We start from the raw sequence: 15,945 nt of genomic DNA on the forward strand, positions 1-15,945 counted from the left end.
ATATAAAAGAACAGCCCTCTAATATTTGTACATAAATAGTTTACATAATTATATACAGTATATATCTGAACAAAATGCAGTTATGAACTTAGACCAGGTTTCAAAAGGTAAAGGATAGGCAAGTATTAACCCAATTCTAAATCCTTACTGAACCGCCTCAGTCAGGGTATGTGTCTGTATGGCTCCCTTCGGTAGTGCCTTATTTACTGTGGCGTTTGGGTTCTACGGGTGCTCAATAAATCTTGATTTTACTGAATTAGCATCAATGATATCAATGTCGGAAGGAATGATATAGTCTAATGTTAGGGTTAAGGCATTATAATGGCTCTAGATGTATCCCTGACATTAACAGGCTTTGTAACCTTGGATGATGCACTTCGATCATCATCAGGCTTTAACTTTCTCAGATATCAAACAAGGCACTGGTTCTCAAACTTCAGTGTATGAGAATTACTTGTAGGGCTTGTTAAAGCAAAGATCATTGGGCCCCACCCTCAGGTTTCTGATTCACTAGGTCTGGGGTAGGGTGGTAAATTTGCATTTCTAAGTTCTGAGGTGCTGTGAATGCTGGTAGTTCAGGGGCCACACTTTGAGAACAAAATAACAGCCTGAGTAGATAGTGGTAGTGAATTACCACATCATTAATATTTTAAAGCTGTAAGAGAGAGGGTACACTAAAATGGCCCATGAAAATGTAATTGTCTTTTACATCAAAATTTCAATTAAATTAGAAGAAGAGATATGAATGTGTGTGTTTTTAAGATCTCAACAGAGATTTTTGAGAACATAAATGACCTATGGTACTTACGTCATAGCTTGATAAATGGATTCAATCCCATAGCGCATGGCAAACTCATCGACTATTTCTTGGGAAGCATCATCAAAGAAAACCTTCCAGGCTTCATCCCCTTTGACCTCTGGGATTTTCACTGCACCATTAGATTTCACTTCAGTCAAGTAATGGAACAGATTCTAAAAGTAAGTGGTTTTCAATTGTTCAGTAATTCATTAGAATAGGCCAAAAGTATTTAACTGTAACTTTCAGTAAATTATACTTGCATTGTGATTGCGTCTAATGTTTCATCAGTATCTGTACACAATAGGAATAGCTTGGGTCTTTATTCTAACATCAAATTTATGCAAATTCTGATTATATTACTCCCTGGGTCTATACAGGATCAATAATTAAAATGTTTCATACGTATCCAATCATTTTAGGAGAAAGTAACAGTTTTTACATGCAAGCATTTCTAAATGCTAGAACATATTTTGCATATGGGCTCTGAGTAAATTTTAGAGCCCTGATTGAATAATCTGATTTTGTCTGTGTTAATACAGAATCAAGGTATGTAAATGATACTAAAGGGCTTTTGCTGCAAAATGGTAAAGAATCAGGGCAAAGAACTGAGTTTGAAATGCATGTTTGAGAATTCTATAATAGAAAATCTCACTACATAGAATTCCTTCTATTTCTAACAAGTTTAGAAACTGCTGCATGGAGGTAGCCTGAAGGAGCCTTTCTTGAATTTCAGGCATTTGGTTTCGGTTTGTTTTGTTTTGTTCTTTGACCAGCAGGTAAATCTCCAAAAAGCAAAGCATAATGCTGTCCTGATCCAAATCTTCTCCGCCCACACCTTAAGGCTCCCATCTTGCCAGTTCCAGGATTTTTTTTTATTTGTCTAAAAACTTAACCACTATGAATAGAAAACTTAAATATCATCTGTTGTTGTTTACATATGTTAAAGGGTAAGAAAAAATACAAGTGATAAAAACGAAGGAGGGGTGATTCTCCTCTTTTAAACTATCATACATTTACCATTTTTTTCTGTATTAACATGATTGTGTTTCTCAGAATTCCTTCTTGAAGGAACGATAACACTGGACAGATAGTAGTCAGAAAATTAAGCCTATGTCCTATATCTAATTACTATATAATATATAAAAGATCTAAATACTGTTCCTCATTACTTCCTTAGTAAATGGAGGTGCAAATAATTAATTGCACATAAATATTTATAGATATTTAGAAAAAATAATATGTGAAGATTCTCTCAGCTTGTTTTTGGTCTTAGGGTACTTTCTCTTTACCTCTTTGGATACAGGGAAAGGTACATTCCTCAATTTCTTCTAGTATTTTTTTTTTGATACATGGGACAAGTGTCATTTGTATCAGAGAACGGTTTTGGTAACACCTCTAACTAAGCTCTCCGATGCAAAGCATCCAATAGAAGCCCAAGATTATTTGTGTATCTACACCTAGACACAAAAAGGAAATGGTGAGTCTGCCTGTTAGAATCACATAGGGTGGTCTTTACTTCTCTCTAACCCAGCCGGGCCCTACCTTTTGGGTGGGTATATTGTCTACTACTATGAGTGAGTAACTAAATTCTGACACTCTCATACCCAGATATGCTTGTGGAAAGGGTAGATAAAATGCAGAGGGTCCAATATGTATGAAGCCCTTTGTTGTACTCAGAAAAAGGAAGAAAAAAATATTGCTTATTACACTGGCTCCCAACTCCTTTGGTACAACATCAGCATTTTATAGTTCTAGTTGTAAACAGTATTATTAATTAAACCTTCAATAAAACCTAAACACTAACTCAGAGTTCTCAAAAAACATTCATTAGTTATATCCTCTTCTTCATTACTGGAGTACCACTATATCTTTTATGCTTCCAAAATATTCACCATGACTTATTTATGCAATAAATGCTTTTTAACATGCTTTGTTCTCCTTGCAAGAATGGTAATTTCATTTGGTCTATTAGTTTATTATCTCATTGCCTTGTTTATTCATACCCATCACATGTGCTTGTTCTAAACTCCCATTAGAGGACACCCACCTGCATCCTTACTGCTAGAGTATAGCGTAAGAACTCCAGAAACAACTCCACAAAGCTAACTCAATTATATATTTTAGACCAAAAATTTTATTGTATGATTTACAATCCAGACCAATTTCTTTTCTAGGATTTTCAGTAATACAATTCCAGTTTCTTACCTCATGTAAACATGTATACTGTATATGATATGGAGCAACCTTCTCCTCTCCTTTTATTTCCACATTGATTTTTAATCTAATGGCCCCAGATACAGCTGACTTATCTGTCCGTTTCTCTGACAAAACAAAAAGGAATTGGTCAATCATTTGTGATAACCCCATATTTCGCATACAAGTTCTGAGAGGCTTAAAAGGGGCTTACATTGCTAAAAGCCACTCTTCTAGATCAGGCTTGATTATCCCACCATAATGATTCTGCTGAATACAACTTAAAATAATGTGCCTATTGTGTCACTGTGATTGTCAAATTACATTATAGATACTTCATATAGAAAAGCTTAATCAGAAGACCTTGCCATTCTGAGATAAATGTCTGGGTACTCGGTTAGAATATCCAATAAAATTAAATTATTTGGCCATTGAAAAGCAATGTAACATAAACATAAAATTAACCAGGAAAGTAATTTATCTAAAAGCTTCTACTCTTTCTTTCTGTGCTTGAAAAGATGAGTCAAAGCTCTGGCTAACAAAAGAAGAATTATTGCTTTCTTTGTTAGTGATTCATCAAGACCTACAGTCTACTGCCTGTGCTTACTCATGAGTTTTGGATTAACTGTTTACTTGAATGGAATCAATATGTAGTTAATTCAGTCAAGTAATGTGTATGTACACACACATACGTTCAATACTAATCAGTAGCTTTGAGAGAAATAAAAGCAGTCACAAATTTCCTAGAGTGTGAATGTAGGTAGGGGACCTACGTTTGTCACCCACTTCACAGATGAAACATAGAGAGGCAAGCTGACCCATTTCATAAATGAAGTGTCAGGAGGGAGAGTGCCACAAAATAGTGGTATCTTTCTAAGTATAACTATTTTTAGCCATGAGATAAATTTAAATCATGAAATCTACTTCTTTTTCTTATGAAATATCTGCTGACTTTTTATTGTTAATATTTAATAGTCACTGTGTTGTGAAGGTTCTTCCCTCAGGGGTGTCAGTATCATGAGAGTTTCTCTTGCTGGCTGAGAGATTGTTGATTCTCAACAAATATTAAAGTTCTCTGCTGGAGCCAAGAGAAATTCAACTCCCAGGGCTTTTTTTTTTCCCCACGGAGCTCTTTCCATAGTCCCAGGGGAACACTATTGGTTCTGTAACTGTCATCATCCCAATGCATTCAAGGGGCACAGGCTCTGCTTGGATGCCCAGAGTTTTTGGCCAGTTCTCCTCTGCCCGGTGGAATGAATGCTAAGTGATAAAGAAGGAAGAACGCTATACAAAGAATGGAAATATGGTGCTTATGTGGACTGAACCACTGAAGGATTTTACACAAAGCTAAAACTTGTCCTCCATCCCTCCTCTTTCAAAAATTTATAAACCAGGAAAGAGGGCACAGAAGTGCAAATGGAGGATGAGCAGGCAAAGTCTTTCATGCTGTGTAATATCATGTTTTCCTCTCCATAGACGGAAGGGCCTTTTCAGCATGAGAGCTGGGTAGCTGACTTTACTAATAGCACATTCAAATTCCTTGGCAAATAATATACCCATGTGTCTTTTGTCAAAAGAACAATCTGAGAAATTTCTGTTCTGAATTCTAACTGCCTCAATTCAAGGATATGCTAACTTATTATAGGACAATGTCCAAGTATAGGCAAACCTCTTTAATTGAAACACAATATGTGAGTATTGCACAGAGTTAATGGCCTAAAGTTTACCCTGGCCTAACATCTCTATTTTCATATATAAAGCTATTTTATAGTAAAAATAAGATGTGGGAAGATGATGATCATAACTGAGGTAAAAATTTTATGTCAGTAATGTAGATGCACCAATTCTCTTTAAGGACAACTTCTTTAAAATAGTTTTTTGATAATTAATTCTTAGTGTAGTTTGAATTTTGTGTGCAGATAAGTTATATATTGCTCCTTCTTTAAATTATTATATAATTTAGAGTTATATTAATTCCATGACCTTATCTTTCTATTTGTCAAATATTATATTACTTGAAGTATGCACATTTTAAAAAACCCAGAAGCACTCTTCAATTTGCTAAAATATATTGCTATCTTAAATGGAAACTCTTTGTAATCTTGGAACTCTGTAACCCCTTCTTTGATTCACCACCAGCCCTTAATAATTTAATTAAAACATTTCCGATGACATGATTAAGAAATTTTGGATCATATACTTTATAGAAACGGAGGTGATCCATATTTTTTACTACTATTAAATCAGCACTGAAGATTCTAGACTACTATTCAATTATAGTAAAAGTCAAATTAAAAGTTATCTTTATTTAATTATTGGTTGCATAATAAAATTTCATTTAACAGTATGCCAATTAAACATATTCTCAATATTGTCATTATTAGAGTAAGCATAAGTTCACAGATGTACTTGGCTTTGCCAGCTAAAGATGACATTTATATCACCATTTGAAAAATATCTAAAATACACATTTCCTTTATTGCCAAAATTCATTAAGGGACCAAAAGGAAATAACTCAAACAGTATCAAGTCATAGGTTGATTATTAGTTTTTATTACATTTGGCAAAGGTTTTTGGAACTTCATTTTTCTGATTTAAAAATTAAGAATGGGCTAATATTTTTCTCCTGAACTACATCTAGTTGATTCTTTGACTTTCCTCTTTTCATCTCAAACTTACCAATGTCTTCCAATAATACTGAAGTTGAATAAAGAATTATCCCATTTTGTTTCTAATGAAACTAGACCACATAAAGTCCAACTGAATTTTCTAGAAAGGCATTGGTCATTTTTGTCTATATGGGAATAGAATATATGCCACAGATATTCTGGAAATTTATTTAACTTTTTATCAGATACTCACCTAAGTTGTACCAAACATCCATTTCTCCACTCAGGGTCCTCACTTCTACAATTGTTTGTCCCAGAAAATCATCTGATTCCTTTTTGAAATGTTGCTTGACTCTGGATTTGATATCATCATCTTCATCCCACACTCTGACTTTGATTCGATCTGTGGAGTTATGGCACTCACTGAAAATAAATGTGGGTAAGTTAACAACCACTGACAACTGCTCTAAATGGCATTTGATGTTAGCAACTTATTTTAAGCTGTATAATCCAGGAAGGCATAGTATACTACATGAAAAATTATATTCCCCACTGACCCATTCAATCCATGGTATGTTGTAGGTATCAGGGATATTGAAGAAAGTTGTATTAGTTAAATAATGTCAAGTAGAGAAAAATCCTATTCCATTCCATCTATTTCCTTTAACTAAACTAGATATAATTAAATTTGGGTCAGAAATATTTGTTTGGGGTATTTTGACTTATTTCTTATTCATAACAGTTGTCTATAACAACATATTTATGCTAAAAAATTCTGCATCATAAATATAAAACTAATTTTATTGCAATGGGTGTTGCAAAAGCAGACATCACACAATCCACTTGATAAACTAAAAGTCCCAGTAGCATATAATATATTGTTAAATCAAGTAGACTTATAACATCCTTTTGTTTTTAACAATAAGCTGCACATTTTAGTCTATTCATCATTTCCAGGATTCTTCCTCTCTATCTTGCTGATGCAAACTACTTAATATTGGCCATACATAAAACAGTCTTTCTTAATACTACTAGAGGCCCGGTGCATGAAATTCATGCATGGGGGTGTGTCCCTCAGTCCAGCCTGTACCCTCTCTAATCTGGGACCCCTCGAGGGATGCCCGACTGCCCGTTTAGGCCCGATCCCACCAGGGATCGGGCCTAAATGGGCAGTCGGACATCCTTCTCACAATCCAGGAGTGCTGGCTCCCAACTGCTTGCCTTTCTGATTGCCCCTAACCACTTCTGCCTGCCAGCCTGATCACCCCCTAACCACTCCCCTGCCAGCCTGATTGCCCCTAACTGCCCTCCTCTGCAGGCCTGGTCACCCCTAACTGCCCTCCCCTGAAGGCCTGGTCCCCCTAACTGCCCTTCCCTGCAGGTTTGATTGCCCCCAACTGCCCTCCCTTTCAGGCCTGGTCCCTTCCAACTGCCCTCTCATGCTGGCCTGATTGCCCACAACTGCCCTCCCTTGCAGGCCTGGTCCCTCCTAACAGCCCTTCCCTGCTGGCCATCTTGTGGTGGCCAACTTGTGTCCACATGGAGGCAGCCATCTTTGACCACATGGGGGCAGCCATCTTGTGTATTGGAGTGATGGTCAATTTGCATATTACTCTTTTATTAGATAGGATGGCTTTTATATATACTGTTCCTTAATGCTTTTCTGCCTGCTAACTAATCATTCTTTAAGTATCAACTGGTCACCTGCTCTTTATAACTTTTTCTATAGCTTTTGGAGCCAGTATGAATGATCAACCCTGAATCCCAATTTACTCTGTACATGCATTCACTTTAGCACAGGGGTCTTTAACTGGGGGTTATTGGCTGAGTTCTGAGCATCACTGAAGTTGAATTTTAAAAAAATTAATAAAACAACATCATCTTTATTTTCCTTCAATTATTAATATAGGCACCAAACCACAGCAGTATTATCAGTATCTGTGAGATATTTCTCACCATTAAAGCCACAGTTATTTACATATAACATTACATGTATTATGGAATTAAACTATTCTATTGTTTATAACCATTTTTACTATACTAAAGCTAAATTAACATAATTGGTTTGATTTTAATTCTATTTTATCCTATGCATCTAAAAATAAATTTTAATTCTATTTTATCCTATGCATCTAAAAATAAATTTTGAAAAACGTTTTTATAGTCTTCACCAGCTGCCAATGGGCTCATGGTACATAAATTATTTAACAACTTCTGACAGTATACTCTCTCTCCCATTAACCTATGAGGTAAAATAATATAGGATATACAATAATGAGACTTGAGGTCTGACATGTCAATGTGCAAAACTGTAGCACCCTATTTTTGCTTAATGTAAGAGTTTTAATACAGAACATTCTGCTAATTTCTGGGACATTTTGGTCTCTTCAACAAACCTTGAAGGGCACTCTTGGCATTCAATGGACTAGATAAAGGATTAAGATACTCTACCATCTAAAGAACAGTTCACATGATTTAAAATGACCCAAAGGCATTGATGAAGATGTAAAACCAAACCTCAGTTTGGAACTTAACTCTTTAAATAAAAACACCAACTCTTTTGTATGTTTAACAAGATACTAAAATTTTCTGGCAAACAACTAGTACATAAAATCACTAGTAAATAATTGTTATTATTCAGAACTTTACCAAGAGTTGTTTTTTATTTTGAGAAATTACATTACCAATGTCAAAACCACTCAAAGTATTTGAATCAAAATATTTGTATCAGGTGCACTTGAGATGGTCACAATCATGCTAATTCTACTTACAGATGAAAGTATGTTGTCTACTAACCTATGTATTATAGGTTAGTTGTGTCTACCTTTACATATTTAAATACATGTTAGGTCAATCGAACAGAATAGAGAGCCTGGAAATAAACACACATCTGTATAGTCAACTAATAGTTCATAAATGAGGCAAAAAGCATACAATGGATAAAGATAGTCTATTCAATAAATGGTGTTGGGAATATTGAACAGATATATGCAAAAAGTGAAATCAGACCTTCTTACACCAAATACAAGTATAAACTAAAATTAGATTAAAGACCTAAAAGTTAGACTTGAAACCCTAAAAATCCTTAAAGAAAACATATGCAGTGAAACCTCAAATATTTCTCGTAGCAATATTTTTTTCTGATATATCTCCTCAGGCAAGGGAAACTAAAAAATATATAAATAAATAAACCAATGGGACTACATCAAACTAAAAGGTTTTTGCACAGCAAAGAAAATCATCAACAAAATGAAAAGACAACCCACTGAATGGGAGAACTACTATTGCTATGACTTAACCTCTATGAATCTCATTTTCTTTATCTATAAGGGGTAATAATAAATATCTTACAATATGTTTATGGAAAATAAGTGAAATAATGTCTTACAGCATTTAGCACATGATAGACACATAGTGTTTGATCTATACTGGTCATATTATTATGTCATTATTCCATAAGTTCTTTTTGAAGGTAGAGCCTATTTAATATCTCTATCCTTGACACAGTTTCTAATGTGCATCTTTCATTAAAAAATTTGCAAAGATTTTCCAAAATAAAATCCCCTTTATTATATTTGAAGGAAAATAATTCTTAGAAATATAACAATTATCAAATTCTCCAAATTTGATAGCTATTTTATTGGTAAAATGTGGTGGAAATAGTGAGGAGGAAGAAAGAAAGAATTAATTCATGATACTATATCCCTAGAAGCTAACAAAGCCCACTTCCAACCAAGGAGAGCAGAGTAGATAACAGCACAGCTGTCTACCATCTACTAAAAAGTCCAAGGATAACTATAAACAATACATGCCTGAAAATATGGTAGGAATCAATGCCATAAACTTAAAACTCAGAATTTGATAAAAGCAGAAAAAAGTCCCCTTTTGTTCCTTCGATAAATCACAGATAACTCATGTTGCTAGATTCCTTTGCAGCTATGGTCAACATATTTGACCTGCATTCAAGTAAGATCTGAACTCAAAATTTAGCAAAGTGAGGCAGTGTTCTGGGTTTTGCTCTTTTGGCAACAGCAGTAGTGGAGGGTTTAGTACTTTGATGTAGTGTGTCTGGTATTTAGTTCTCAGGGGCAAAAGTATTGATCAGTGGTGGCAATGGTGTTTTCTTCAAAGAAACCCTATGATATAATTGGACATTGTTTCTGCATAGTAGCTTCAGAGGCTGGTACTCTGACCTCTCCAAACATTCTCGAACAACCTAAAAGTCTATGAAATAATATTTTTCTACATAAGCTAACTAGAGTAAACTGTTATTTTCAACTAAGGATACAGACTAACAGTAATTTTAAAAGAATTAAGGGAGTTGCAATAACAGAACTTAAAATGAGGAACTGACTCTGTGAGAGGATATGGGAATACAGTAAAGATTTAACTACCTCAGGCTGAAAAAAACAATGCACTTAAAAATTCAGTGGCAGAAAAGCTAGTCAAAATGTGCTCGTTATATCTTAGAATTCCAACAATATGCCAACTGAAGCTTTTTTTAGTATGAATGGTAGAAATAAAACTCAGAATGTTGGCGTATGCTTATTAAACCTCTCTGCTTTCAAAAATATACTACAGGAGAGGTGCACTCAAAATACAGCTAGACAATCTGTATGTAGAGATACAAGGGAGCACAGCTATGCCAAGAGGGGATCACTCTACCTGTGTCCTGCCATGTAAATTGACTGAGATCATAATTTGGAAGCCTGCAGGGTAGAGAAAAGCCAGTTACTTCTGGATATAAAAATGCACCTATACAAGCAGAGGTTTCTAAGTGCAACTTCAAAAAGAGATACAATTATTGCCCCAGAGCTTTTCAAACATCTTCCTTTAGGAAGTCTCTCAGTGACAATGAAGGAGAAATTGTCGGCAAATATCCAATTAATGGTGTTGTAATTTCATGCTGACATACTATATTGTAGGGCCCGAGACAGAAGCCATTAGATTGAGAGGAATTAGTCAGAACAGAGGAGCCAGTAGCAAAGAGTTACAATTTCTCAGCTTATGTGATTACTCATAAAATTGGCTTGAAGCCCATCTCCTGGAAGCCTGGTAAATTTTTCAGGGAATAGTGTTCCCAAATGTGCCTCTAGTTTGACTGGCTATAACCATACTTAAAGGAATGTCTAAGTTCTTGAGTCACAACAATAGAAAGTGGGGTCCAAGTACATTCTCTTCCCAATTAGGAAGACCATATGGCCCATATGCCTGGATTTCCTGGGATGGTGCCAATTTATAGTTATAGTTATTTTATATATATATATATATATATATATATATATATATACATACATATATATACACATACACACACACATATATACACAAACGTATAACTATATATATACACATATAACTATATAGTTATATATGTATATGTATAGTTATACGTTTGTGTATGTATGTGTATATATATATATACATATATGTATGTATGTGTATATATATATGTGTGTGTGTGTGTGTGTATGTGTATATATATATATATATATATATATATAGCCTTTCAATCAATTTTAGAGCTCTCATTCATTTACTGTCACTTTACACAGTACCTGCTTAGAGTGTGTAGGCACTGACAAACTGCAAGGATGTTCTCCCAAGAGGTACAACCAGAGAATTGGAGGAAAATGGATAATAAAAAATTTACCCTCCCCAAAAGTACCAGGGCCTGCCATGTTGGCTAGCCAAGTAACTACTTCTACTGCTAGGACAGGAAGTCTTGAGTCCCGCAGGTATATCTATCCAGCAGGATAGATATACCAACAGTCATGAATTTCTCATTTTCCCTCTTACTGAATGAGACAATTTATAGGTCCAAGTATCACAAAGCGAAGCCTGGAAGTGGTAGAGAGACTACCATAGATCCTGGACTTTAAAACTAAATGCAGTAACCGGATATAATTTTTGGATTACCTGCCATGAAAGGGAGGGGATGAATTAATTTGATTTAATTATAGAGGTATAAAATTTGCATATACATTTAAGTTAGTCAAAGGTGGAAGGTGGCAATACTGTATAAGTTTGTTCATGCAACAAACTTGCAACCCCTCTTTTCCCTTTCCTACTTTTATGCAATATCCCAGCCTTCCTTGCAACTACAGATGACCACTTGATATAGTTCTTCCAATGAGATCTAAGCAAAATTCTTCTGGTCCTATTTCTTCTATTTTATTTTCTATTACCCTGGAACATGGATGTAGAGTAGCCTACATGGATGTTAAAACAGGAAGACAGAGTAAGCTTTGTTTTTTGATGAGATAATTGAGTTAAGATATGGCCCTCAAATGCCTATACCTGGAATTCTTATTGAATAAAATAAATCTCTTTTTGATTAAGCCACAATTGTGGCTTAATAGGAAACTGGGTGAAATTCTAATTCAATCAAATGGGAAACTAATTTGAAGGATCTACTAAGTTAATTTCTAGTAGTACATAAAGTGATATAAAATGTGTTTAATTTATTAACTGTTACTATATTTTTCAGATCTTAAAACCTTTTGCATATTAAAAATTGTACATTTCAATAATTAATATCATTGGCACAGGAACAACAAAAAAGGCACTCTGATCAGACTGTATTTTACAGCCTGCAGGACCCCTTGGACCAGCTTCTCTTTCACTCTAGATTTCACTGCCTCCCACCCAGCTTCTTCCTTCACCAGCACGCATGTTCTTTTCCTCCCCTGCCAGCCAGACGGGCAGATGGGAGAGGCAGGCGCGGCGGTCTTCATTGTCAGTTCTCTGATCTGAAAAAGGGCAGCAGCGTTATTTAAACTGATCCAACCTCCTTGCAACTTACAAAGTTAAATGGCTAAAAGAAGGAAAATGAGAAGGCAATGCTTGTGGGATGCAAGTGCACATTGCCAGTGTGTGCCTCAGTACGATCCACCTCTTGCTTCTCTGATTCAATCCTTTCCTTTGAGGGCAGCGGATTTCTTTCTTGCATTCTGTCTTCCTCAGTTTTGACTTAGTGAATTTCCCATCTCAGTCATATCACGCTTGCAAGACACGGTTGTACTATTTTTTATTCTTGCCATGTTTTGAATTATTCCTTAAATATTTAACATGAATTTCACAGATCTTGACTTTTATGAAAATATAAAGGTTTGCATTTCAATAGGCTCATGTACTAAACAAAATTCAACAAGAGAAATGTCTACACACACACGAGAAAAATCTATCACATACAATAGAGAGAAAAAGCACAGTCCCATTAAATCTTAATCTGCTACACCATTTTCAAGCTGATTTATTAGCTAATCATGACTCCTGGTTTAATTTGCCAGTTAGTGAATTCGCCCTTTTTATTATTAGAGAATGAGGTATTTTATTGTACAAACTCTTGATAAATAAAATAAGTACTGCTAGGACCATTTACTTTGTAGTTTTTCTTTAATTAAAAATAATTCCCTTTGAATAGAGTGGTTCATGACTAACTTTATGATTTTTCATTCTTAAAGAGAGGACTCATTTTATTTATTTATTTTATTGTTAAGGGAAAACATTTTGCCTTTGGGGACTCAGGATTATTGTGTGTGTGTATGTGTGTGTGTGTGTGTGTGTGTGTGTGTGCGCGCGCTGTTTTGTTTATAATTCATAGGCACCATTATCTCTGTAGAGTCGATCACTATTTGTCCAATTTTCTTTGGGCAGCCATCCAAATAACTAATTTTTAAATATAATTATTCATTCCAACTTAACAAATGGTCTCACTGCAAATATTTTCATATTTAGAGTTTCCTGGATATGGCCCAAATGCATACCTCTTCAATAAAAGGTGTTGGGAAAATTGCCCAGGTACGTGCAAAAACCTAGACCACCAATTTACACCATACACAAGATTAAACTCTAAATGCATAAAAGACTTAAATGTAAGTCACAAAACCATAAAAATCTTAGAAGAAAACAGGCAGTAAAATCTCAGACATCTCGAGTAGCAGTATTTTCACTGATATATCTCCTAGGGCAAGGACGAAAAAAGCAAATAGGACTACATCAAAATAAAAAGCTTCTGCACAGCAAAAGAGAACATCAACAAAATTAAAAGGGAACCTACTGTATGGGAGAATATATTCGTCAATGATACATCTGAGAAGGGGTTCATTTCCAAAATATACAAAGAACTCATACAACTCAACGCCAGGAAGACAAACAATCCAATTGAAAAACAAGCAAAGGACCAGAATAGACACTTCTCCAAAGAGGACATAAAGATGACCAATAGAAAATGTAAAAATGTTCATGGTCCCTAATCATCAGAGAAATGCAAATTAAAGCTACAATAAGGTATCACCTCACATCTACCAGAATGGCTACCATCAATAAATCAACAAACCACAAGTGCTGGTTTGGAAAGTGAGGATATGGTAAAAAGAGAACCTTCCTGCACTGTTGGTGGGAATGCAAACTGGTGCAACTACTATGGAAAACAGTATGGAGGTTCCTCAAACAATAAAAAATAAAACTGCCTTTTGACCCAGTGATCCCACTTCTGGGAATATATCCTAAGAATCCCAAAATACTAATATACTAATATATTACAAAATACTAATACCCCTAGGTTCATAGTAGCATTATTATTAATAGCCAAGATCTGGAAACAGCTCTTGAGTAGAGGAGTGGATAAAAAAATCTGTGGTACATTTACACAATGGAATACTATGTGGCTATAAAAAGAAGGAGCTCATAACCTTTGAGACAGCATGGATGAACTTGGAGAGTATTATGCTAAGCAAAACAAGCCAGTCAGAGAAATATAAATATTACATGATCTCACTTATATGTGGAATTTAATGAACAAATAAACTGATGAACAAAATAGGTCCAGAGGAATGGATACACAGAACAGAATAACAGATCTCAGTGGGGAGGGGTATGGAGGGGCGGGAAGAGATTAACTAAAGAACATATACACATATATGCATAACCCATGGACACAGGCAATAGTGTGGGGAAGGCCTGAGGTGGGTATGGGTTGAGTGGAAGGGGGCAAAAAGGGAAAAATGGGGGACATGTAACACTGTCAGCAATTTTAAAATTATATTTTTTGAGAATATGTAAAATTCTAGCTATATATTATAAATATAGCAAATAAAATTCTGTATTATTTTAAATGACCAGGTTTTGTTAATAGGCAAATTAATAAGACAGATATTCAATATTTACACACACACACACACACACACATTGAAATAAGCTATGAGTGTATATAAAAAAAGTAGGTCATATAATTAGTATAAATTTTGATTTTTAAATATTTTTCTTTTACAATCAATAAAGTTGTATTTTAAAATATTTAATAATTGTAAATAATTCCATTTTAACTCAGGCTGGAAGGCAGGGCACTGATTAAAAGATCATCAGCCAGAAACCTGCAAGAGCCATCCTGAGGCAAAGCAGCAGCAGTCTTTCAAACAGTAATTTAATTCTCTAGTTACAGTTTAATTCCTTAAACTCTGACCCACCAAATGGAAATACTATTAGATACTCAACATTCACATTTCCTCTCAGTGATTTATTATAAATTATGTAAACCACTTCCATTGCAATAGTGGTGTCTGATTTGTTATTGAATCAAGATCCCCAACACTATTATCTTTGAATTCCACGACAGGAAATGGACAAACCCTAAGTTCGAAACCCAGTGACAATGCACAGCAACTTTCCCACTTGCATTTATCAAGGACAATTTAATTATGGAAGTTAGGATTTTTTTAAAAAGACAGTACCTAACATTTTACTTTTAAGTTTTCTTGAGATTTTTCTTTGTAGGATTTGGGCATTGTATATCCATTTTACCAATCAATGATATAAAAGACCATTAAAACAAGAACAAAAATAAACTTTATTAATAGCAGCACTTTTGAAAAAAGAAAGGAAGTGAAGGGGAATTTATGCATGAGCAGTTAGAGTTGGCTAAAGCAAGTTTTTGTAGTGTCATAGATCATAGAACCAAGGGGCGAGTATGATCTTATAAAGTACAATCCATTTCCCTGCCCCTGCCAGCTCCACAATTAGATCAGAATATCTGAAAGTTTTATATTCTGTTTTTATATCTAATATGTCCCCAGACATTAATGTTGCAAAATAAACTTATTTTTAACAGCTGTTTTAGTTATTAAATATTAAAACAATTATTATTAATAATTAATATTTATGAAATTAAGGTAAGAGACGTGTTTACAAAATACTTTAGTGTTTATTTTGATATGAAAGAAGAGAAAACTTAGGAAAAGGGAGATCAGAAAACAGGAATATCTATATGATATCACTCATATGTGGAATTTAAAATTCAAACTCATAAAAATGAGTAAAATGGTTATCAGGGGCTGAGGGTGG

The 15,945-nt window shown here is 34.7% G+C and overlaps 1 protein-coding gene across 2 annotated transcripts in view; it reads right to left on the minus strand.

Annotated features, from left to right (window-relative positions):
- UNC13C (unc-13 homolog C) overlaps positions 1–15,945 on the minus strand; it is a 515,697-nt gene that overhangs the window by 247,116 nt on the left and 252,636 nt on the right. For both annotated transcript variants that reach the window (XM_008143163.3, XM_028147779.2), the window contains 3 exons: positions 5,855–6,024; positions 3,005–3,120; positions 809–972 (listed from right to left, as the gene is read on the minus strand). In XM_008143163.3, the coding sequence (XP_008141385.2) occupies positions 809–972; positions 3,005–3,120; positions 5,855–6,024 (450 nt within the window). The remainder of the gene's footprint in view (positions 1–808; positions 973–3,004; positions 3,121–5,854; positions 6,025–15,945) is intronic.

The sequence above is a fragment of the Eptesicus fuscus genome, chromosome 5 (genome assembly GCF_027574615.1).
Source record: "Eptesicus fuscus isolate TK198812 chromosome 5, DD_ASM_mEF_20220401, whole genome shotgun sequence".
In the NCBI taxonomy this organism is placed as follows: Eukaryota; Metazoa; Chordata; class Mammalia; order Chiroptera; family Vespertilionidae; genus Eptesicus; species Eptesicus fuscus.